A 23,041-nucleotide genomic window follows, 5' to 3' on the forward strand; every position below is an offset into this window, starting at 1 on the left:
TGGCGCGGAATGAAGTTCTGAAACGAATCTGAGCTACTAGGTTGCCATCTCCCCCCTGCACGCAAAACAGTATTTTGCGTTCGTCGTCCCTTGCTTACAATTGAAGTTTCAAGTTTTTTTCTCCACTTTCCTTCACACCGGGGCTCTAAATCCCTAAGATTCTGCGGCCTTATGTATGTTTGGGTTTTTTTATCGTTAGCCATCGCCCGAGTTTACCGTGTACTTTTCCCAACTTCTTCTTTCTACTTTTTCTTTGTCATTCAAATTTGCTAGTTGTAGCAATTTAGTTAGAATCCGATGCAAGAATCGCATTGATAAGCCGCCGAGGATATGTGATGATTTTCTTCATTCATGTGCTTTCTGTTTGCTTGAGTTGAAAATGAAAAGATTACTTCGTACCCTAAAACCTAGAAAAGAATATAGTTGCCCTTCTTACTTTATAAGCTAGATTGCTTTCATGGTATTTGAAAGGGAACAAAAAGGAAATGGAAAAAAAAATGGTAAATGTCAGAGAAATCTATTTTATTGATCATGTTTGAACCTGAAGGAAGTATGTCCAAAAACAATTCGTGTGAAATATTCTGTGCAATTAAAGGGGAGAGAGGAAAGATTTTGGTATAGAGTAGTCGTAACTATCTTCTTCTTACTAAATAACCCTAAGGTGGTGTTTGATAGCATAGTATTTGAAGGCTTTAGCCATGGATTTAACTTAAATCTAGCCAAATACAAAATTAGAAAAAAAAAAAAAACGAAAAGTAAATCCAATGCTCTGTTAAATCGAATTTTCTTGCTTTCTGTCTCTTTTTTTACGACGTAAATTCTGATTTAGTAAATCCGATTGTCAGGTGGAATTATTCCCGTGCTCCTCTGCCGCATCCTTGTTTTTGTAAATTCAGATTTATCGTATTTGATAAATTCTATTTAACGTAAATCTGAGTTGCAGTCAATTTCACTGACCCTTTTCACTAGCAATTTTTATGGAAATTTATGGGGAGATATGCATGCTACGAAACTTCCTTTTAATTCCTCTTAGCATCTATGCTATTTAGTAGGAAATCATCTGAAAGTTGAGAAAATTTTCTGTGAGTGTAGATATTTTGTTTATTATTGTTTAATATTGACATCGCATGTTCTAAATAATAGTAATCAATGATGAAATATACTGAACAAAATATTTAATTTTAGCTCAAGAAATTTTTTTGTGGTATGCTCACAGAAAAAAAAAAATCCTGAAAGTGGCAATTAACTTAAATTTCATTTACTTTCCGCTGCTTTTTGCTCAGACCAAAAACATAATTTCTTATGAATCTTTGCCACTCATTTTCTCTTTAATATTTATTCTTTGGAGTACTCACCTAGATTCGGCAGCCAGTATAAATGTTTTAATTTGAGACATTTGAGGCTGTTTGTTATGTCTACTATGGATTGCTCTATGCGGACTACAAAAGCTATGTTGAAATTGGCAAAGTATTCATGGAAAAATAAATGGGCTTTTACATACATGCCACATAATTCTCATTTATTTACAGATCTAACACCTAAACATTCATATTTACAACCATATCACTCAATCTTTAGCATCATATCATAAATAAGACGATCACTATTTTTTTAGAATTGAAGTACACCATTTCATACATAGATTTATGACGCAAAGGTGGGTATAAGTGTAGATATCAAACTTTGAGCGTTAGATATGTAAGTACAGAAGAATTGTGTGGTATGTATGTAAATTTCCAAGAATAAATATAGTTAGGATCAATGTGAGACGACACCTGCCACATGTTCCAAGCTCAAGGTTTAAGCTTGAGATGTTTATTGTTGCCATCTTTACCGATAAGTGAGGTGGTTATACTCAGTTGTTGTCTAAAATTGTTAGAATGAATGTATACCTTGAGTTTGCTACTTGGAATGATCTGCTATTTGTTAATTTTAGAAGGGGTGGTTTGAATGGTGCACTTGACCTCTAGGTAAGATTGTGTACGTCAACTCCTTCCCAAACTTGTCTTGGTTAGAATTTCATGTATAAATTTGTTGAGAATTTTAGGGTAAAGAAACACAAGAATTGACACAAATCCAAAAGAAAACACAGAGATTTAACGAGGTTCGGGAAAGATGTCTACGTCCTCGGGAGCAAAGCGGCTCGGGAGCAAAGCGGCGGCAAGCGGCGGCTTTCATTAATTTTCAGAAAAAAAATACAAAATATGCTTAGGGTTACAAAACTATACATATATATAACTCTAGAGTACAAGATGTAATTACAAAATTACCTCTGTACCGTATCGCGGGGACAACGCGCACCCCTAACCCACATAACGAAACTCCTCTATTGGACAAATGCTTTAGCTCCGCTCCGCTCACTCACTCCGTTCCGCCCCAACATCTGTCCTTTATTTGGTATATTAGCCATACCTAACAAATTCTTAAGAAGCTTTAACAATCTTGGATCTATTATACAAAAATTATGAATGTAAACGAGAATATAACTGCTAAATTTAGCGATGGATGATTAAAAAAGAATAGTAGTTCTGGAGCGTGTGCTGTAATAGTACTGTATTGTCAAAAATGAAAATTTCATGAAGTTATAATTGGACTATGTTATTTGTTTCAGAACTTTGTGTAATTAGAGGCAAGGTGATTTTTTTTTTAAATTTTAAATGAAGCAGTTTTAACTATGTTGGATCTGTTATACAAAAATTATTAATGTAGATGTGAATTTAGCTTCTAAAATTAGTGATGGATGATTAAAATAGAATAGTACATCTAGATCTTGTGTTCTTATAATACTGTAATGACATGAACGAGAATTTCATAAATATGTGATTGGACACACTATGTTATATGTTTTTGAGTGTTGGGTGATTAGAAGTCAAAGACAGTGAAGTAAAGTATGTTAATGGTAAAAAGAGTTGGCTTGAGGCAACATAAATTTAATTTGTGCAAAGGGATTTCCCTATATAGATTTGACACCTCATACGTCAATCAATAGAAATGAATGAAAAGGAGGATGCATAAAGGAGACCCTAAATTGTATGGATAGATCTAATGATGAGAAAGCTGATGTTATTTATTTATTTTTTGGCCTCTATGAAATGCTCATGTTTCATTTTTGTTTTGGCTGCTTGTTCGGTGGATGTCATTTCTTTCTTGCAGTTGCTGCGGGTCGCATTCTGGATGGTATTATCAGGTCTACATAGTTTGAGATCTTTCACTTGAGATTTCATTGTTTTATTGGGATCATTTCACTTCTGGAATTGCTTGATGTTTTCTTTGTTTGCTCGCTTCTTGGCGGTTCTTGGCGAAAGGGTTTTATTTTTTTTGTTGAGTTCATTTTTGTATACTTTTTACCATTATTATTATTATATAATTTTTTGGTTGGTTTTCTCCTTTTCAAAGGGTTCCAAATATGTTTCTGTTATTTTAATGGTCTTACGGAATGGCTATATGCTGGCATTTAATATTCGAATTCCTTAGAAGCTATGACTGAATCTCTTTTGTTGACATTGCCATTTGCTTGTGCATAATTTGTTTTATTTTTCAGGAATATGCCTTAGAGTTCTGTTAGCACATTTATAATGAGTGGTGCAAGAAACGCGGCTTATTTTGATGGTGATCACTGTTAGAGCTGGAGCCTGATCCGCCTCCCGATTTCCCGCTCTTGCTCGCACCGTGACCCCAACCCACCTTTAGCTCTCGATCGCAAAACATCGTGATCCCCTGCTGTCGCAATTCCTATTTCCGCTCCACTGTCGCGAAAGGTCGTGATATTCGCGAAACGACGCAACCTTCCGTCTCCTTTAAGTTGCGAACAGAAGTGCTATTCTTAAGGTTTTCAAAAGTCACAATTTTGGTGTTCTTCTTCAGGTTTCTTCGGGACAGAGAAAGAGAAGTGCAAGAAGTAGTTCATTGCGGTGTTCATTGCGGTTCATTGCGGTGAAGGAAGAAGAAAGAAGAAGAAAAAGATTTTTCTCCCTTGACTTCTTCTTGGTAGCTTTTGACTTAAGAAAAATTGAGTTTATTTCTCTTGTAAGTTTATCTTCTTCGGTGTATCTCGGTGTAGAGGTTGTTTAGCTTCTTTGGTGTATCTCGATGTAGAGCTTCTTCGGTGTATCTTGGTGTAGAGAGAGAAGAACAGAGAGAGAAGAAGAGAGAACAACAAAGTGAGAGATTCCTCTTGTAAGTCGAGACGATCGACTGGTGTAAATTCCTCAAGTAGTAAAATTCTCTACAACTCCGTGGACGTAGGCTATTTGCCGAACCACGTAAATCTGTGTGTTCCGCTGTGTTACACTTTTTTGGTGTGAATTTACTCGTTCTATTTTTCGCTTCCTCAAAGATCGTTCTCTTGTTTGATTTATATATTTACCACAACAACTGGAATCAAAGTTTTATTCGTATCTGAGGAAGAATGATGGTTGCAGATGAAGTGAATGTTTCACGGATCGAGAAGTTTGATGACACGAATTTTAGTTATTGGAGAATGCAGATAGAGGATTACCTTTATGAGAAGAAACTACTTCTTTCGTTATTGGGGAAACGACTTGAAAGGATGGATGAGGCTGAATGACATTTGTTGGATTGACAAGTTCTGGGGTTATTCGATTGACCCTATCGAGGTTCGTTGCACACAACATCGTCAAGGAAAGGACGACTGCAGATCTCATGACAGCCTTATCAGGTATGTATGAAAAGACATCGGCAGATAACAAGGTGTTCTTGATGAAGAAATTATTCAATTTGAAGATAGCGGAAGATGTTTCTATTGCTCAATACCTGAATGATTTTAATACTATCATAAATTAATTGTCGTGTGTTGAAATTGATTTTGATGATGAGATATGTGCGCTGATATTGTTGACATCGTTGCCAAATAGTTGAAAAGACATGAGCATGACAGTTAGCAGTTCTGCAGGTAAATCTAAACAGAAATGCGATGATATTCGTGATTTGATTTCGGCTGAGGATGTTCGCAAGAAAGATTCTGGCGAGATCTCAGGTATGAGTTCGACACTGAATATTGATTTCAGAGGGAGATGACAAGACATGAACTCAAATAAAGAGAGATCAAAATCAAAGTCTGGTCTGCAGACAATCTGCTGGAATTGTGGCAAGACTGTCCACATAAATAAGAACTGCAGGAATCCCAAGAGGATGGGGAATGATAGCGCAAATGTGGTATTTGAAGAAGTATATGATGCACTATTGTTGACAGTTTATAATTCTTTTGATGATGAAAGTGAAAATGAGAGTGAGTCTGGGGCACCCATTCCTATTGTTCCACAGAGAGATGGTGGAGAACCATAGAGCTATAATAGAGTTATAAAGAAATTTTGCAAGATTAAAATTCGAGTAAGTGAGAGCTGACAAAACTTTCACTAGGGAAAAAGATATTACACAACAAGTGGGTGTACCAGTTGAAGACTGAGCATGATGGCAGTGGGAGTTTTAAGCAGAGACAAGAGTAATTCTGGAAATAGTTTGGAGGTTCAATGCTATGTGGACCCTGCTGATATGTTGACTGAGGGTGTTAATCTTGAGACACTGAAGTTATGCGCAGCTTCAGTTGATCTTCTGAAGTGAAGACAGGGCTTTGAGTTGCATAGTTTGAGGATTCATGGTGGAGGATTCATGTTTGAAGAAAAATGTGACACCGCTAGTGGAAAATATCAGTTCGAGGAAGGAGATTTTGTTGTCTGTGTATCGGTCTCCAAGTGAGAGATTATTAGAGCTGGAGCCCGATCTGTCACCCGATTTCCCGCTCTCTCTCGCGTCGCGACCGCAACCACCCTTCCGCTCCCGATCTTGTCGCGATCCCCTGCTGTCGCGATATCTGTTCCCGCTCCACTGTCGTGAAAGGTCGCGATATTTGCGAAACGACACCGCCTTCTGTCTCCTTTAAGTTGTGAATAGAGGAGCTCTCCTTAAGGTTTTCAGAATTCACGATTTTGGTGTTCTTCTTCGTGTTTCCTCGGGACGGAGGAAAAGAAGTGCAAGAAGTAGTTCATTGCTGTGAAGAACACCAAGTAGTAAAATTCTCTGCAACTCCGTGGACGTAGGCAATTTGCTGAACCACGTAAATCTCTGTGTTCTGCTGTGTTACTGTTTTCTGTTGTGAATTTTCTCGTTCTATTTTTCGCTTCCTTAAAGATTGTTCTCCTGCTTAATTTATATATATACCACAATAACTGGTATAGTTCGCAACAATCACTCAACGGGAGGTTGGTTTATAAAGTGCACAAATTTTTTTTAAGGTTTTTCAGCAAACTATCATCTAACTGCTTGATTGTGCTACTAACTCTTTTGCTTATGTTTGCTTCGTTTAAATTGAAGGACCTCACACCATTTGTTTTGATTTTTCTCATTGTTATTGATATTTACTTTTTCTAAACCGCACGAGCAGGTTACCTTTCACCATAAATTTCAGTGCAATACAGAACCAATATATTTATGCTGTTGAATAAATGTATTGGTCGAACTTGTATTCATTACCCTCTCTAATAACAAGTTAAAGCAGATAGCTAATCGAACTTATTGTTTGAGAAGACAATTATTAGGAATAGTTTTATATTTTTATATTACTTCATTTTACTATTCAAATCATTCTCTTACTTGTTTTGAAGGACATTTTTTCCTCGGGAACTTGTGTGAGTTCTTTTTCAATATGGAATATTACAAATGTTTTTGCTATAGTTTGAATTTCCTTAACGTATTAAATGTATGTCTGACACTTTATTTTTACAAAAATTAGTAATGTTTCCTTTCAGGTGTGATATACTTTTACTTTTGTAACAGGAATTTGGTCCGAGCAAAAGAATAGTAAAGGCATGGTTGGCTTTTGGAAATGCTCAGTGTGTACATATGAAAATGATGGCAACTTATCTTCTTGTTACATTTGCGGAGTATTTCAAGACTCATTTAATATGCTTGTAAATAAAGGTGAAAATCAAGGTAATTAACTGGCATCTTAGAAAATTTAATGCCGGTTTGGCCTCACTTTTTTTTTTCTGTTTTTTCTTTTAATTTTAAAAGCTTGTTCGATTGATATGATTTTTATAGGTTTTATTTTTTTGTTTTTTTAAACAAATAAACTTGTTTTTAAAAACCCTCAAAACATCTAAAAGATATTTCAAGTATTTTGAAAAATAACTACCTTAACCAAATATGTTTTAGTAAAAATCAAAGTATAAGCCGAACAAAATAAAAACGAAAAATGAAATGCAAAAAAATAAAATGCGATTTCTAAACAGATCCTTTGCAATGTTATGTAAGCGATTGGTATTTGTTAGAAATTTATTGATTGAGCTGTATTGTGACTTATTGCATTTTTATGGGTTTTCATGGACTCTCCTCAATTATTAGTTTACTTTTTAATGAGGGTATAACTTTGCTAAGGGTTTTATGCAGCACTTGACATCCTTGAAAAATCAACATCTGTAATGGCAAGATCATTATTTGCGGGAAAGCCTCGTCAGCGTGCAGTAATTTCCAGCCTTTCAGATAATCTTCAGGATGCATTCCCGGCTTCAATTTCTAAGCATTCTATTACTATAGGTTTGTAAAAGTTTTTGGATCGAAATTCAGTAGTTTTTTTTTTGTGGTTTTAACCATATCTGCTGTAATCAGCAATGAATGGACATGCTTGATAGAAGTTTGTCGAAAGCAAGAAGGACATCTTATGTATTTATTAAGATCCAATGGAGGAAAATTCAAAGGCTATGTTGGTTTGTATATAAAGATCTTGTAATTTCCTTGCAGATGACACCTACATGATCATTGCTTGATAATTTATAAATAATATTCTCCGTACTTAACTCACAAGAATTGCTAAATAATTTCATCTTAATTTTTTTGGGATGAATGACCTGCACCATCTATTTAGAGAGTAGTTGTTGTATCATTAAAGAAATTACTTTGCAGTAAACGGAATTGACGAAAGTATATTTAGGATAAAAATAGTCTCTTTTAAGTTAAAGGACAAATTTTCCCTGGTGATTTAACTATAGTGCTGCAAAGCGTGATCAGAATTTAGTTAATCCGTTATATAAAATAATTTAATGCTGAAATCTTTTCAATTTAAATTCAAATAAATCCAAATTTTTTTTTTCACTTATATTTTCAGTTTATATAAATTTTCAGAATTGAATAGCCAACTTCCCCCTTTTTTTTTTTTTTTTTTTTAGGCCACATAACCTTTGTTCATTTCTGAACTTATTGTTCTCTAATTTCTGTTTTTTGCCATCATTTTTTATTCATATGCCAAAATTGAACTTTAAGGTACTTTTTTTATGATTATGCATCATTAATTCATTTTTTTTTTGCTGTAATTTCTGTTTTGATATTAATTTTGAAAAATTTATGTTTTGATTGATACATGTTAATGTGTACAGTTCCTTTCAGGTTTGACACCTTATCCCCGGATGATATTGTTTCAGCAGAAAGAAAGAAACCAAAAGGTAAAGTTTGGTAATTCGTGTGGTGATCAAGAAGAATTTTTAGGTAGTAATTTGTTGAACGTTGATTTAACACTATAGAGCTATGCATGTTCTCTAACTTTAGACTTATTATTGAGACCTTTTTTTTTTGACAATGAGAAGAAAAATGTGTAATGATCAAATCTTTTATTCTACCTTCTTTTACTATGATAAGCTTGATGCCTTCAAATCAGAGACTCAGTAGATAATTCTTTATACTTTTAATGAAAAGTTGGGCCAACCCTTTTAATTAAAAATAAACAAAGGTTACAAACTGAGTACAAAGGAATACAGAAGAACTATAAGAACACTAAATAAAGGAGCAAAGATAAAAACCAGGAAGCATTGTAAAGTTAGCATTTTTTTTTGCAAGCAGCATTATGAATCCAAATACTTTTTTCTCCCTTTGTGTTTGAGAATAATTTAGAATCTCTATTGATCCAATTCACATAAATGGAAAACAGAAGAAGATATCTTGTTCAGATGGTTGTTGAATCTTCCTCATTTTTCCTTAATTTCTGTGCTCCATCACCATCATTATCCTGCTATCTTGATATAAATTTGATGTTTGGAGCAAGAAATGCTTGTTTGCTATGTGAAAAGAAAGCCTGGAGGTATAATCTGCCAATATTTAGACCTCAAGATTTATTTTCAAGTATTTGCTTGATCATTGAAGTATTGTGGTACTGCACATATTTTCTTTGAAGTTGCCTTAAACAATGATACTTATCATCTTTATATTCTATTCTGAAGAATTCTTGATATATTAACCTTTTGAATATTCTTACGTCAATTTTTTATGGTCTTTCATGTTCAGATGGACATTCCATGCATCTGGGCATGATTACTTTGATTCTTTTAGGACTCCATATGGGCCGAGCGTTTGATAAGTTACTTGTGGCCCGGGTTAATTAAAGCTCATTCATAATTGTTTCATTAACTAATCAAACAAACTCGAACATTTTCATAAGTACTAAATTATAAAATGAACTAGTTTGATTCATTTATATTCATGAACAATATCATTTAAAGCTCATAAACAAGCTTGATTAGAGCTCGATTATAGCTCTTTCATAACATTATTTTTTAATTGTTTATTTTTAGGTTCAACGAGCATTATTTTATACAAATTGTTTATTTTTTTCAACAAGCTGCTTGTATATAACTTGATCAAGGCTTGATTATAATTTGTTTATTTTGTTAAATAAGTTGCTAATTGTTTATTTTTTTCAACAAGCTGCTCGTATATAACTTGATCAAGGCTTGATTATAATTTGTTTATTTTGTTAAATAAGTTGCTTCTTAATAAGCTCAATAAAACTATATATATTGAGCTCGAATATGATATTTATAACTAGAATAAGCTCTTAATAAACAAATTTGAGCTCAAACATGCACCTGCTCAGCTTGGCTTAGTTCGTTTGCAGCCCTAGCTTAAGTTGGGCTAAGTCAATCTTATCATGCATGCTTTACCTATATCACTAAAGTCTATCTTATCATGTATGCTTTACCTATATCACTAAAGTCTCCAATTTTGTTGATCCGTCCTTGCAACTTTTAGCATCAATTGTACTGGCAAAATTAGGAATCTACACTTTGGCTTCTACTTTGAATGGTTACATCTTTTAAAATTGGTAGCCATATCATCATCTTTAATCTCTCAGACCATGTTCGCATCTGACATGAAAGGAGGAATATAGGTTGGCCCACTAGTCACAATGTTGACTGTTTGCATTATCACCCAGTCCATCATGATGGTAATCTGCTTGTCAGTCTAGCCACTTGATCAAGTGGATTTGATGTATAATCATTGATTGTCTTTCTTCCTTTTTCTTTTCATCTTCATCTTGCTCGTCTCTTTCTTGACTTTAGATGCTTCTCCAAGACAAGAAGTGGCTTTCCCTTATTTTTATATCTTATTTTTGTTTATATTGCACTAGGAATCGATATGTTGACAGCAACTTGAACTACAACCATCCTCTCAACCTTATTCCGTTTGCTCAAAAGAGAGGTTAGAATTGATTGATAGAGGTTGTAGTAATTTTTTGGCGATTCCTATTGACCTATCAATCAATTGAATGTACATTAAGTGTTGTTTCACTCCATTGAGGATGTTATTCTATTATTCTTCCTTTTTGCTGAAAACAACAACATTGCCCTTTTTTTGTGCAAACATCATGCAAATGCTGCTTTTTATTCTTGCAATGTTGCAGCAACTATGGAGTTCACAACAACAATGCAGTCGTGAGTGTTACTTGACAATAACAACGACAATATGTGGCAACAACAAATTAATTTCCACAATTATTACAACCAGTAACAACAACAAATCAACTAGCTGGCAACCAAAATTGAAACAAGATTTATCCTAATTTTGAATTATAAGTTAAAAAATAAACATGTGAAAAGAAATTCAAAATTCATCATTATCTTACTATTATCTGAATTTCATTTCAATGTTCCATTTTTTTGAGACTTGATCTCCCTTGTATGATGTTTGATTAACTATGCAATTACACTTATGAACTCTTGACGACATGCTCTTTGATTCCATTTATGTGATTTGAGAATCATGTAGCATTTCTTTTGATCCAAATTACATAGAAGTAGACACTCTTTGGATGGTTATTGAGTCTTCCTTATCCTATCTTGGCATGTGCGTTCTATCACTATCACTATCTTGCTAGCCAGATTATGATCGATGATTAGGAACAAGCATATTTCACTTGCAACCCCAAATATGTACTTTGTCAGTTCTCTTACCTCCCCAAGTTTATGTCCGAAGACTTCATCATGTAATCATGCTGTCAAGACCATATCTGTTTGCTTGAAATCACCATGGCAGTAATAAGAATTCAAACAAATTTTAAATTACATCAACTTGTTTTGAAATTAGTTTCAAAATGGAAATTAAAATTAGTTTAACATTTAAAATCATGAAAGAGTCACATACTTAGAAAATTTATTCTAAATAAAAATATAATTGAGTAAAAAATTACCATTATTTGGTATGATCACGACACGATACTTATTCTCTTTTTCTACTCATTAATTTTTTCAAAAGTTTAGCAAAAAATATTACTATTTCACAACTCATTGGATACATTGTACTACTACATTATTGTAACATTATGGAGTTTAAAAACATTTATGCTTGTTAAATAAAATAAATAAATATAAATCATTTAAAATTTTATTTTATTCCAACACTGTCAATATGTGAGGTAATTCAATAACATGAGCAAGAAAAAATTATCATATGATCTCATTTGTTTTATTTTTTTTAATATATTACACTTATCACATAAGCAACTCCTAAGTTATATCATTTAAAATAATATAATATTAATGTTTTTCATTTCACGTTGTGGGTTCCGTAACATCCTTAGTATCAAAAGCGGCTGAATTCTATTAGTCAACATGCATATACAAGTTTTTGCATATAATGCATGTCATTCATACTCTTTCTGTATCATTCAATATTCGAATAATCAAGAGTGCAAAAGATAAATAAATTAAACATGACATTTATTTCGACCAAGCAATGCACACCGTAGAAAAAATAAAATATTATTGAATTTTCAATAAAAATTGATTTTAGCAAGCATCATTTGTTCTATTTGATTTAGATGAAACAATATTATTACTATAAATTAAAAGTATGCTACCCCCTCAAAATCATCGCAAGAGCTTGGCCTTTAAAAATTTATTTGTTTTTCCCTATACTTGGTCACACATACTCGGTACCACACTTCAACACCAGTTCAATCTTCAAATCAAACATGAAGTAAGATTGATCATATTATTATGAAATTTAAAGTTCTACATTTGCACTTTGTTCAAATCTTTTAGCTATTCTCTCAAATTTTATTTACGAGTATAACTTATGCAATAATATTATTTCTATTGTTAATTTAATATTTTAATAAACTATGTCATAGTTGTTGCTTTAAATATTTTATTTAAACTATATTTATGTATACTTCATAATATTTTCTTTTGTTATTTATTTATTTTTTTATTTCTTCCACTTAAATACGTGAATCTTATTTAATTAGTTTTGCTTTTCTTTAAATAAATATTTGCAAATTCTAATTTAACAATATTAATAAATTCCCAATTTTTTAATTTTAAGTTTACTTATAGCATAATACTATATTCTCATTTTGAATATAGCATCATAATTAAATTATTATCTTTTATAGCTAATTTTCTTATTTTCTTACTTAGAACTTAGATAGTCTTAAAGTTAATTTCATAGCATAAAGCTTTGAATGAAAATAAATTCTTAAGTTTTTCTATTCACATCTATATTTCTGCATCTTTAATTTTTTGCAAAAGTCATTAGTTTCCTCTTTATATATTCTTCTCTTCAATACCAAACTCCTATTATAATTTCTTTAAAAATTTTAATAATTAAATTTATGGTATATAGATTTAAAAAATAATGGTAAGTCAAACTTTTCCTTTGATTTAGAAATAGAAAAGAAGCCTTAGCTTTTGACTCTCCTTATTTTTGTCAAGCTCAACATGGCTTCAAGCATTTAAATTGTGCAATTAAGTGAAAAGCTGCTTTGATTGCTCCTTGATAGCCTTAGTCTTCCTTTCCTGTATAATCGCATGCTCATGCACTCACCCACACTATCAAATCTTGCACTTGTACCTTTGTCTCCCATCTTATAAAAATTGGAATTGACTAGCATTAGTTTAGTTGAACTAGTGCTATCTAGTTCAAATATATATATATTTTTAATCTGCTGCTACACTTGCATAGATTATCCTTTTCATTGTTTTAATCTGCTGCTACACTTGCCTGCTACACTTGCATAGATTATCCTTTTCATTGTCTCAAACTATGTAACTTTTATCTATGATGTACATATCCATCAACTAGTACACTTCATGTGTTTTTTGTTGAGTAAAGTGTCAAAATGGTCACCGACTATTTACATGGGGCTGTTTTAGTTCTAGAGTTTATAGAGGTATCAAAAAAATCCCCAGAATTTTTAAATTGGGGTTGAAATAGTGCTCGTGGAGCTCAATGTTAAAATTTTCGGTGACTGTTCTGACACTTTTCTAAACTTTAGGACTAAAATGGCCTCTTGTAAATAGTTGGGGACTGTTTGGGCATTTTACTTATTTTTTGTTTGAATATTCCCATGTCACCTCCTTATGTTCATTCATCTTCTGATGGACATTCTACTATATTTAGGCATGATGGCTTAGCTTCCGACTCTTGATACTTGCGCAACAGGAGGCTTAGCTTCGGTGATTGTTCTGGCACTTCCGACTCCTGATGGCTTAGCTTCTGACTCCTGACTTTTGATACCGGCACAACAAGACAGACAAAATGATACCGGAGAAAAGCCCAAACCATAAAAGAAAACAATAATTTTATTGCTGAAATTCAAAAAGATTACAAACACCGACTCCTGATAATGGGAAAATAACAACAATACAAACACAGAAGACACCCTACAGTGGTGGTGAGGGTGGTGGACGACTGCTAGGCAGCAGGTCGAGGGATTGGTTGGAGGATATGGGCTCAACAGGAGGCTGGATTGAGGATACAACAGCCGCCGGGGTGTTGTGAGGGGGATGACAGCAGCTGGACACGGACTTGGGGACAGCGGTAGGGGAAAACTGGGAGTGGACAAGTTTTGGGGAGCAGGGAGGTGGGCAACAAGTGAAAGTGGTGGACGACGGCTGGATAGCGGATTAGAGGCCTGTAAATGGTTGACAGTTACTGGAAGCAGGGTTAGAGGGGGCTTCAAAAGGATAAATGTTTCGTTGCGGTCGAGCTACAGTCAGAGCACCACTTAGACTATTGGAGACGATCATCACCTCATACGAGTTACAACCGGAGCACCTTCTCATCGTCGGGTACAACCCTTGGAGGGGAAGAAATTCAAAGGCAGAACCTATAATTCTCCAATTATACAAAAATTGTCTTGTTTTCATAAAATAACACCTATAAATAGAAGAGGTTAGGAGATAGACTAGGCAAGAATTAAAGAGGGGAGAGGGGGCGAGATGAAAAATGATGAAATTTGAAATAGGATAGAAGTGGAATGTTGTAGATAAGGTAGACAATGAATAGAGAGGAGACTCTTTATGGAACTCTTTATGGAAGGGAGTGAAAATGAGAGAGGGGAAAGCTAAAAAAGCAAGAAGTATCCGAAGTTACTGTAACACATAAATTAATCGCGTCTGCGATACTGTAGCTACTACAATACCGAGGGATGAAAAGCTCCCTCGTAAAGCTCCCGGGGTTAGGGAAACTTCGACCTCATTCGTCGAAGTTTTTAGGGTAGAAAGATTTTGGTGGGGTTGGTTTGGTTCGGTGGTTGATCTAGGGAACCTTAGGATATGACTAGGGTTGTACTAGCTTTGATACCAAATAATATCGGGAAAAAACCCAATCCATAATACAAAACGATAATTTTATTGCTAATATTTATAAAGTCTACATACATAGATGCTTGATAATAGGAGAATAACAACAATACAAACACAGAAGACACCCTATGGTGGCGGTGAGGGTGGTGGACGACAGTTGGGCAACAGGTCGAGGGATTGGTTGGAAGAGTTGGGCGCAGAAGGAGGCTGGAATGATGGTACAACAGTCGACTGGGTGTTGTGAGGGGGATGGCAGTAGGTGGACACGGACTTAGGGGCGGTGACGGGAAAACAGGGAGTGGACATTAGGGTTTGGGGAGCAGGGAGGTGGGCTGCAGCAAGTGGAAGTGGTGGACGACGACTGGGCAGCAAGTAAGAGGTCTGTAAATGGTTGACAGTTGCTGGAAGCGGGCCGAAGGGGGTTGCGGAAGGATAAATGTCTCTTAAGGGTTGAGCTATAGTCAGAGCACCACCCGGACTCTTGGAGACATCAGTAACTTGGAGTTATAGCTGGAGCACTTTCTCGTCGTCGGGTGGAACCCTCAGAGGAGAAGAACGCCTTAAAGACAGAACTCTGAATTCTCCAATCATCCAGAAACTGTCTAATTTTTAGAAGACAAAAGCTATAAATGTGAGAGATTAGGAAATAGACTAGATAAGAATTAAAGGAGGGGGTGGGATGAAAAAGGAAGGATTTTGAAATAAGATAGAAATGGAAGGTGGTAGGTAAAGTAGGGAACGAATAGGGAGGAGACTTCTTATGGGAGGGAGTGAAAATTAGAGAGGGGGAAACTAAAAATGCAAGGATCCGCGGTTACTATAGCATCTATAGTAACCGCATCCGCAATACTGTAGTTGCTACGGTACCGTGGGATGAAAAGCTCTTGCGTCACTTAATTTATCATGGCCACTATACTCGTATGAAGTGAAGTGTCCAATTGGTCTATCCATGCACACAACATTGGTTCCATTGTCTTATGAAAAGTAGGATCTCCACTTTGGCTTATATTTTGAATGGTTGCATCCTTAATGAGTTGTACATATGTCCTCATCTTCATTCTCTCAAACCATTCTTACATCTGACATGGAGGAGCAGGAGGCATGTAACTTGGTCCACTAGTCATGACGCCAATTATTACATTGTCCACTACATCATGTTGTTCACTTGCTTTGTCAGTCTGGTTACACGATAAAGATTTGGTATGCGATCGTTGTGAACTATTGATTGGCTTTCTTCCCCCACCTTTTGCTTTTTTTGCTCAACTCTTTCTGATTTTCAACACGTTCTAAAATTATAATTGTCTCTCCCTTTTCTTTATGATCGTTGTGAACTATTGATTGACTTTCTTCCCCCACCTTTTACTTTTCTTGCTCAACTCTTTCTGATTTTCAACGCGTTCTAAAATTATAATTGTCTCTCCCTTTTCTTTATGTACCATTTTTGTTTGTAGTAAGTGTTCGACACTTTGATGCTAAATTTATCTATAACAGAAATTTTAGTTATTATGTTAGTCCGAGAGATTAAGGGCCCGTTTGGGGCAGCTTATTGGGAGCAGCGGCGTTTTGAAAACGCCGTCGTTCCGTTTGAATAGTGCGTTTATTGGTACATTTACTCACCGCTGCATTTTAATATTGCTAATTCAATAGTTCTACAATCTGGCCTGGAGCTCCGTTCCGCGTATGCTTTTCGCTTTTAGGGTTATATTTCCTGTGGTACCCTTCCCCTGTCTCCCTCGCTCTCGCCCTTTCCGTTTCTCCCTCGCCCTCGCCCCTTCCCGTCTCGCCCTTGCCCTTCCTTTACGAGGCTCTAGTCCTTCACTGACGGAGAGATCGGGGCATATGAGGGTTTTTTCGCAATTATACAAACATGTTTTCTAGGATATCAGTTACAGACAGAGGTGTTTTGTGTTATTGTGGAATATCATCTCCGTTGCTCACGTCACGTCAGTCTCATAGCTTTGGGAGACAGTTCTACATTTGTGCCAAGGGTGTTTCAGCTCGTGGCGGTTTCTTCCGGTGGGCTGGCAGTCCCACATATTACACTGCCAGCAGTCATTGGAATCTGATGTTTTCCCCGGTTGATAGTACATATGAGAACAGAAGTAGGCAAAGTTTCAAATTTAATATTTTAATATTTCTCATTGTAGCTGCACTTGTCTTTGTACTTTTTTTATTTCTTCTGGTACTCACGAGAGTGTGAGAACCGTATGTCATCTTTTGAAAGTGATCTGTGATGATTGGATATTTCTGCACTATATGTTTCTGTACTACCAATAAACTATTTTGAATAAGTTGTCCCAAACCGTTTTATCAGACATGAGAAAGAATGTCATTTAACTACCAATAAACAATCTGAATAAGCTGCCCCAAATAGCAAGCCAGATTATTCTGATAATCTGCAGATTATCAGATTATCAGAATAATCTGCTTATCAGCAGATTATAAATAATCAACAGCTGTGCCAAACAGACCCTAAAATATATTCATAATGGTTGTAGTAGTTTTTATGGAGGCATTCTCTTGATGTATCAATCAATTAAAGGTACATCAAGTATTGTTTTCACATTGCATATAGTTTTTTTTTTAATTTTTTTTCTTCTTGTACCAATAAGAATGTTTTATTTGATGTGAAAAACTCTTAGAAGTTATATTAAGAAATTTATTCTTATTAGAAGTTAAGACGATTAAATTTATTTTCTTGGATTGGATTTATTTTGTTTGATTTTTTAGATTTATTTCCTTGGATTGGATTTATTTCTTTTTCTATTTTATGCTTTCCTATTTTATGTTTTTTTATTTATCTCTAAGTAATTATTATGAATTGATTAATTGGATATTTATGCGTTTTATCTTTTCTATTCTAGGATTCTTGTAAGGGTATTTATACTCCTTTTCATATCAATAAAACAATTTCCGTTGAATTCTGAAAATGAACATTGTATCAGAGTTTTGAAACAAACCCTAGAGTCTCTTGCTGCTTGAAACTTTCTATTCCCTTCAACCGGTAATTTGTCGTGCAGGCTCTTCCTCTACCTCCTCTTTTAGTTTTTTCATCGGAAACTTCATCTTTACACAAGCCTCACAACTTGAATTCTCTCTTGTAGCCTTTCCAGCCGCTGGAACTCCCTCTTACAGCCTTTCCCATCGCTGGAATTCCCTCTAGCATGCCCTAGCTGCAGGAACTCTTTTCACTGCTGTTTTTTTCAGCCGGTGGTCTCCTCCCTTCCCTGTAGATTTCAGCCAACGTTCTCCTTCCTTCCGTGTAGATTTCAGTCGCCGATCTCTTTCCCTGCTGATTTTAGTCATCGGTAACACTTCCTACAGACTTTAGCTACCACCGGCCTCAACCGCTCTGAGATCAAACCCTACCTTCCTCGTAGGCTACGAGAGAACCTTGACCTTCGATCGAATCTCAAGGTTCTTGATCTATTACCAGAACATAACTTTCTATCTAGTAATTTGCTTTGTAAGGCTTAATCTCTTTGCTCAGTAATGTGCTTTGTAAGACTTAATCTATTACCACACATAACTTTATATCCAGTAATGTGCTTTATTTCCAAGAGATTGTTGGCATAATCATATTTTGGATAAGGTATCCTTATATGGTTTCTTTTCTCCTAAATTGGGGAGAGAGACTGATGTTTGTGATCGCTAGCTTCGTTATGAGTTGGATTCAACATGTTCAGTTTAGTCTAAACCATTTCTCCTCCGCCATCTGCATAGGAAATCCAAAAGGCAATGATTGGTTTGAGAAGCAAATGACTGGGGCGCTTAATATCACTTGTCCGCCATGGATGGATTGGCGTCATGATAGATTGCAGTTCCAGGCATAACACCATTTGTTTTCTCGGCTTCCAAGGTGCCATCTCAAGAGAATTGCTCCTTTAGTGAAGGAGCTCTATAAAAAGCATAAGTTGCAAAGAAAACTCCCTACAGGATTTGTCCTGCATGCAAGTCAGTGAAGGAGCTCTATAAAAAGCATAAGTTGCAGAGAAAACTCCCTACAGGATTTGTCCTGCATGCAAGTTCTTCACCGGAACTCTTAAGTCCAGCTGCAAAAAATTCAGTGGCAGACCCCTTTCCACCAGATTCCCCCTGCAGACTTCTTCTTCGCTGAAACTCTCCCGTCCAATAGCAGCAGAGGCAACATGTTCTCTCCCTGCAGGTTGCAGTCCTTTCCATTGTTGTCAGAAACCCTACAGAAATCTTAATAAGCTTTAGGCACCGGATGTCGTTCCCATCAAACGCTTATGGGTACAACCAAAGTTCTTGTGCATGCAAGCCGAGATGCTGGTGAGAACTTAACAGGAGATGCTCTTTGTTTTCCGATGGAGACGATAGTAACTGGATCACCAGCTCAGGCGCCGACTCCTCTTCCATCATCCTCAATATGGAGCTTCCCTTAGAGAACATTCGGTGCTTTGCCCTGTCTCAGGCCGTGCTGCTTGAGGCCACGCTGGAGCTCCTGATCTGGCTTCTTTTCTACATCCTAAACCGCTTCGCTCTGCTCCGTAGTTGATATCATTCTGTCTGGTTTCTATTTCATCCACCGACATTGATTGTGACGGTTTTGAAGGCACTCTTCACGAAGCTTTGAATCTTCTTCAGCATGGAATCCCAACAGTCTACCCACAGACACTCCTTCAGAGCTTTTTTCCGTAGCAAGTCATCCTCCATAACTTTTTATGCAGCAGACCCTCCTCCCAGTAGATCCTCTTCCGGGGCTTTTTCTTGTAGCAGACACTCCTCCAGAGTTTTTTTCCGACAGAAGACCCTTTTTCTGAAATCATTCCTGCAGCAGACCCTCCTCTGGAGCTTTTTACTTTTTTTTTGCAGATCATACCTTGCAGCTTTTCCTGTTGATTGTGTATTTCCCTGCAACATTACCTATAATAGCATTTCACCTACTTACTGACACTGTAGAAACTACAATCAAAGACAACCGCAGTCAACTAGTAGTTAGTTTTTTTCTCTAGGTTATTTACTTCGCTGCAGCATTATCTGTAGGAGTCTTCCACCTACCTACAGACATTGCAGAATTTGCACTCAAAGACAATCACAATCAACTAAAAAACATCTCTAAATGCTCTTGGGGTTGATTATCAAGTAGGGATGAAGACTTCAAGTTCTACCTCACAAAGAATCTTTTTCGCCCATTGTTTGATATTTTCTAATCCAAGTTGAACATGGTTGTCAACCATTTTTCAACTTGAGAGGAAGTGTTAAAAGTTATATTAGGAAATAAGTTATTCATGTTAGAAGTTATGCGGACTAGATTTATTTCTTTGGATTAAATATATTTTCTTATTTTTTATTTATTTCTTTGGATTGGATTTATTTCCTTTCCTATTTTAGGCTTTCTTATTTTATGTTATTTCTTTTATCTGTAAGTAATTATTATGAATTGATTAATTGAAAATATAGGTGTTATATTTTTCCTTTCATGTATTTCTTTTTGCTTGTCTTTACTATTATAGGATTCATGTGAGGATGATTTTACCTCTTTCATAATTGGTCTTTTTTTCTCTTATACTGTTACAACAAATAATAAAGTCTGCATTAACCAATTAATAGCGAGCGATGCTCCGTAAGATTAATGACAACAAGTGGCTATGAAGAATTAACATCAACAATCACAACGAGCAGCTACGATTACTACGAGTTTATTCTAATCAAGCATTTGAAATTCAAAATTAATCATATCCAAAACAAGATCCATCTTTGTCCTGCTATAAAATTTGGATTTTGATACAACATTTAAGAGTCTTTATCTCCATTTTGTGATATCTTTTTGATGATTTATTTGCGCCTATAGATTGTGATTTGAGGATGACCTCCATCAACAATTTCCACAAAAGAAATAATTCCACTTAAACATGAATGACTTCTTTTTTCCTGAATTGTGAGGGATGCTGTTTATTGTAGTTTTTTTTTCCCGTGAAGTTAATGGTTTAGATTGATTATTTCTTTCAAATTTATCTCTTTCAAATCATGATTTTTTTTCCATGTTAAGTTTTTCTCTAATACTTGTTATTGTTATGCCGTTTTGATCTTGGTCAAATTTGCCACAATTGAGTTATTAATAGCAGTTGAAAACTATTCATTTGCTGCTTATATTTTGTGGTTTAAATTATTATTAATTCTTATGAATTTACTGGGTATTGTATCATCATTTTGTTTTGATTTTCTGTGGTTTACATTTATAGAAAGACAAATTTTTTTAGTGAACTTTGGTCCGGACAACCCAATTTCTTCTGCTATTTACAATTATTGCATCATTCTGGTTGCATTAGGAATTAAGACCACTTAGTATCCACCATCACTTTTCCCTCTTCTAGCAGTAAGATAAAATGAAAAGAAGAAAAATGAGAATAATATGGATATGTTGGAAACTGCAACCAAAATACAATTAGGAAACATCTATTGATTTTTTTTGTTTTATTCTTTTCACTAAACCACTAATTTAGCTCACTCAACTAGGTCAAGTAAATTTATGATTTAAATTATATGACTGAGGAAATTTTTCTTTCGCATGAATGAGGAAAAACTTGATGAAGTTTGACTTGTCATTTTCTTAACCATTCCAAACTCCAAACTTTATTTTCCCCCAAATCTTGTTCCAGATCATCTGGCCACAACAATGCCCCCTGTTGCTCTGCCGAGTAGCACTGATGAGAAGAAAATGGTTAAACTCTGAAGAACCCTCTTCCCAATCATCTCATTTAAATGAAAACTGGAGCAGCAAATTGGGCGCCACTGATAATGACTCAGAAATTCTTGTTACCGATCTACACCATTTGAAGTTGGGGAAGACGATAAAAAATATTAAGAAAGTTATGTCACCTTCTCAGTACAAGCCAGAGAACTGGGTATTTTCCGAACAAAGACAAACAACTATGAACCAGTTGAATATTGCTATTGTAAGTTGATCGCAGTTTTAGCATTGTGGTTGTTTACACTTAGTTATGACTAATCTGAATTTATTTTCAAAACCCTTCAAGCCAGGAATTTATTTTATATTTTTAGGTTGGACATGTTGATTCTGGAAAATCTACCTTGTGTGGGAGGTTGCTCCATCTTTTGGGAAAAATTTCAAAGAAAGAAATGCATAAATATCAGAAAGAGGCTAAAGAAAAGGTATTTGATATTTACTTGGTTAAGTATTTATAATTACTTTTTTTGTTTATTTCATTCACACAGTATGCACAGATGAATATACTTAAAAAATTATGCACGAACAAGTATGTCATGGTGTAGGGATAAATATAAGCTATATATGCGACCAATATCACTGTTATGTATGAGCTTCATTGTTATACTCAATCTCATAAGCAATGTTCATTTAACATGTTAAACACCAATTTATACACAATCGAATTTTCCATATAATTTATGATGATGATGATGATGTGAATATGATGCAAAGAGTTAGTAATAAAATTATTGATCACAACAGAATAATTTTATTGAGTGCAATAGCACAATATCACTTAGCCTTCAAATCACCAATGTAAGCAAAGCAAGCTGAGTGATTATGTAAATCTAGGTTTAAAAACCAATGATGCATTGATTTTTATTTGGTTTAACGTCTAACTGGCTTATATGCCTATCTAAGCACACTCTCACTTAGGATTCCAATAAGATCTTTCCTTTACAGTGAAGTATAGCCAACAACCTTCTATATATGGGAAGAACAACACCTTTCTTTTACAGGAAAGGTAAACTCGAAGCCAAATTTACAAAGGATAACTACTTTTCTAAAGTCTTCCTTGAGCTTAGTGTACTACAGGCCTAATGCCAACAAATAAATTAAATAATCTTTATGCAAAAATGATTACAAATAAACAAGGTTAGATCTACAATCAAACAGGCTAAAGGGATTGAAAGAGATTGATTTTACCAAAAATAAATTCAAAGAGAAATTAGGTTTTGATGATTGCTTGATTTTTTCTGTAAAAAGTATTTTTTATTAGGCTTTCTACTTCATTTGGCGTTACTTCATCTTACATAGAGGTCAAAACAAAGACTAGCTATTGTGGATGCTGTTGGGCACCAGTCCACATGTACATGCTACGTGTCCCAAGGAGATCTCAAAAACTGCTCAGAAGGTATTTTGCATGATTTTTTAAATAATTAAATACTGTTTAAAATTATGAAATTTTTCTATAGAA

At 35.0% G+C, this 23,041-nt stretch overlaps 2 protein-coding genes across 3 annotated transcripts in view; both read left to right on the top strand.

Annotated features, from left to right (window-relative positions):
* Positions 1 to 21,567, top strand: LOC110018577. Its single transcript, XM_020715924.1, has 5 exons — positions 1 to 217; positions 6,793 to 6,948; positions 7,405 to 7,551; positions 8,388 to 8,453; positions 21,494 to 21,567. The coding sequence occupies exons 1-5, from the start codon at positions 172 to 174 to the stop codon at positions 21,565 to 21,567; spliced, it is 489 nt and encodes a 162-aa protein (XP_020571583.1). The 5' UTR covers positions 1 to 171.
* LOC110018582 (HBS1-like protein) overlaps positions 21,568 to 23,041 on the top strand; it is a 14,847-nt gene continuing 13,373 nt past the window's right edge. Inside the window, exons 1-2 of one of the 2 annotated variants that reach the window (XM_020715931.1) lie at positions 21,568 to 21,790; positions 21,897 to 22,007. In XM_020715931.1, the coding sequence (XP_020571590.1) occupies positions 21,707 to 21,790; positions 21,897 to 22,007 (195 nt within the window). In that variant the 5' untranslated portion in view covers positions 21,568 to 21,706. Of the gene's footprint in view, positions 21,791 to 21,896; positions 22,008 to 22,881; positions 22,979 to 23,041 lie in introns of those variants that run through there. The other variant, XM_020715930.1, reaches the window with a different exon arrangement.

This window comes from Phalaenopsis equestris, unplaced genomic scaffold (genome assembly GCF_001263595.1).
Source record: "Phalaenopsis equestris unplaced genomic scaffold, ASM126359v1 Scaffold000025, whole genome shotgun sequence".
NCBI lineage: Eukaryota > Viridiplantae > Streptophyta > Magnoliopsida > Asparagales > Orchidaceae > Phalaenopsis > Phalaenopsis equestris.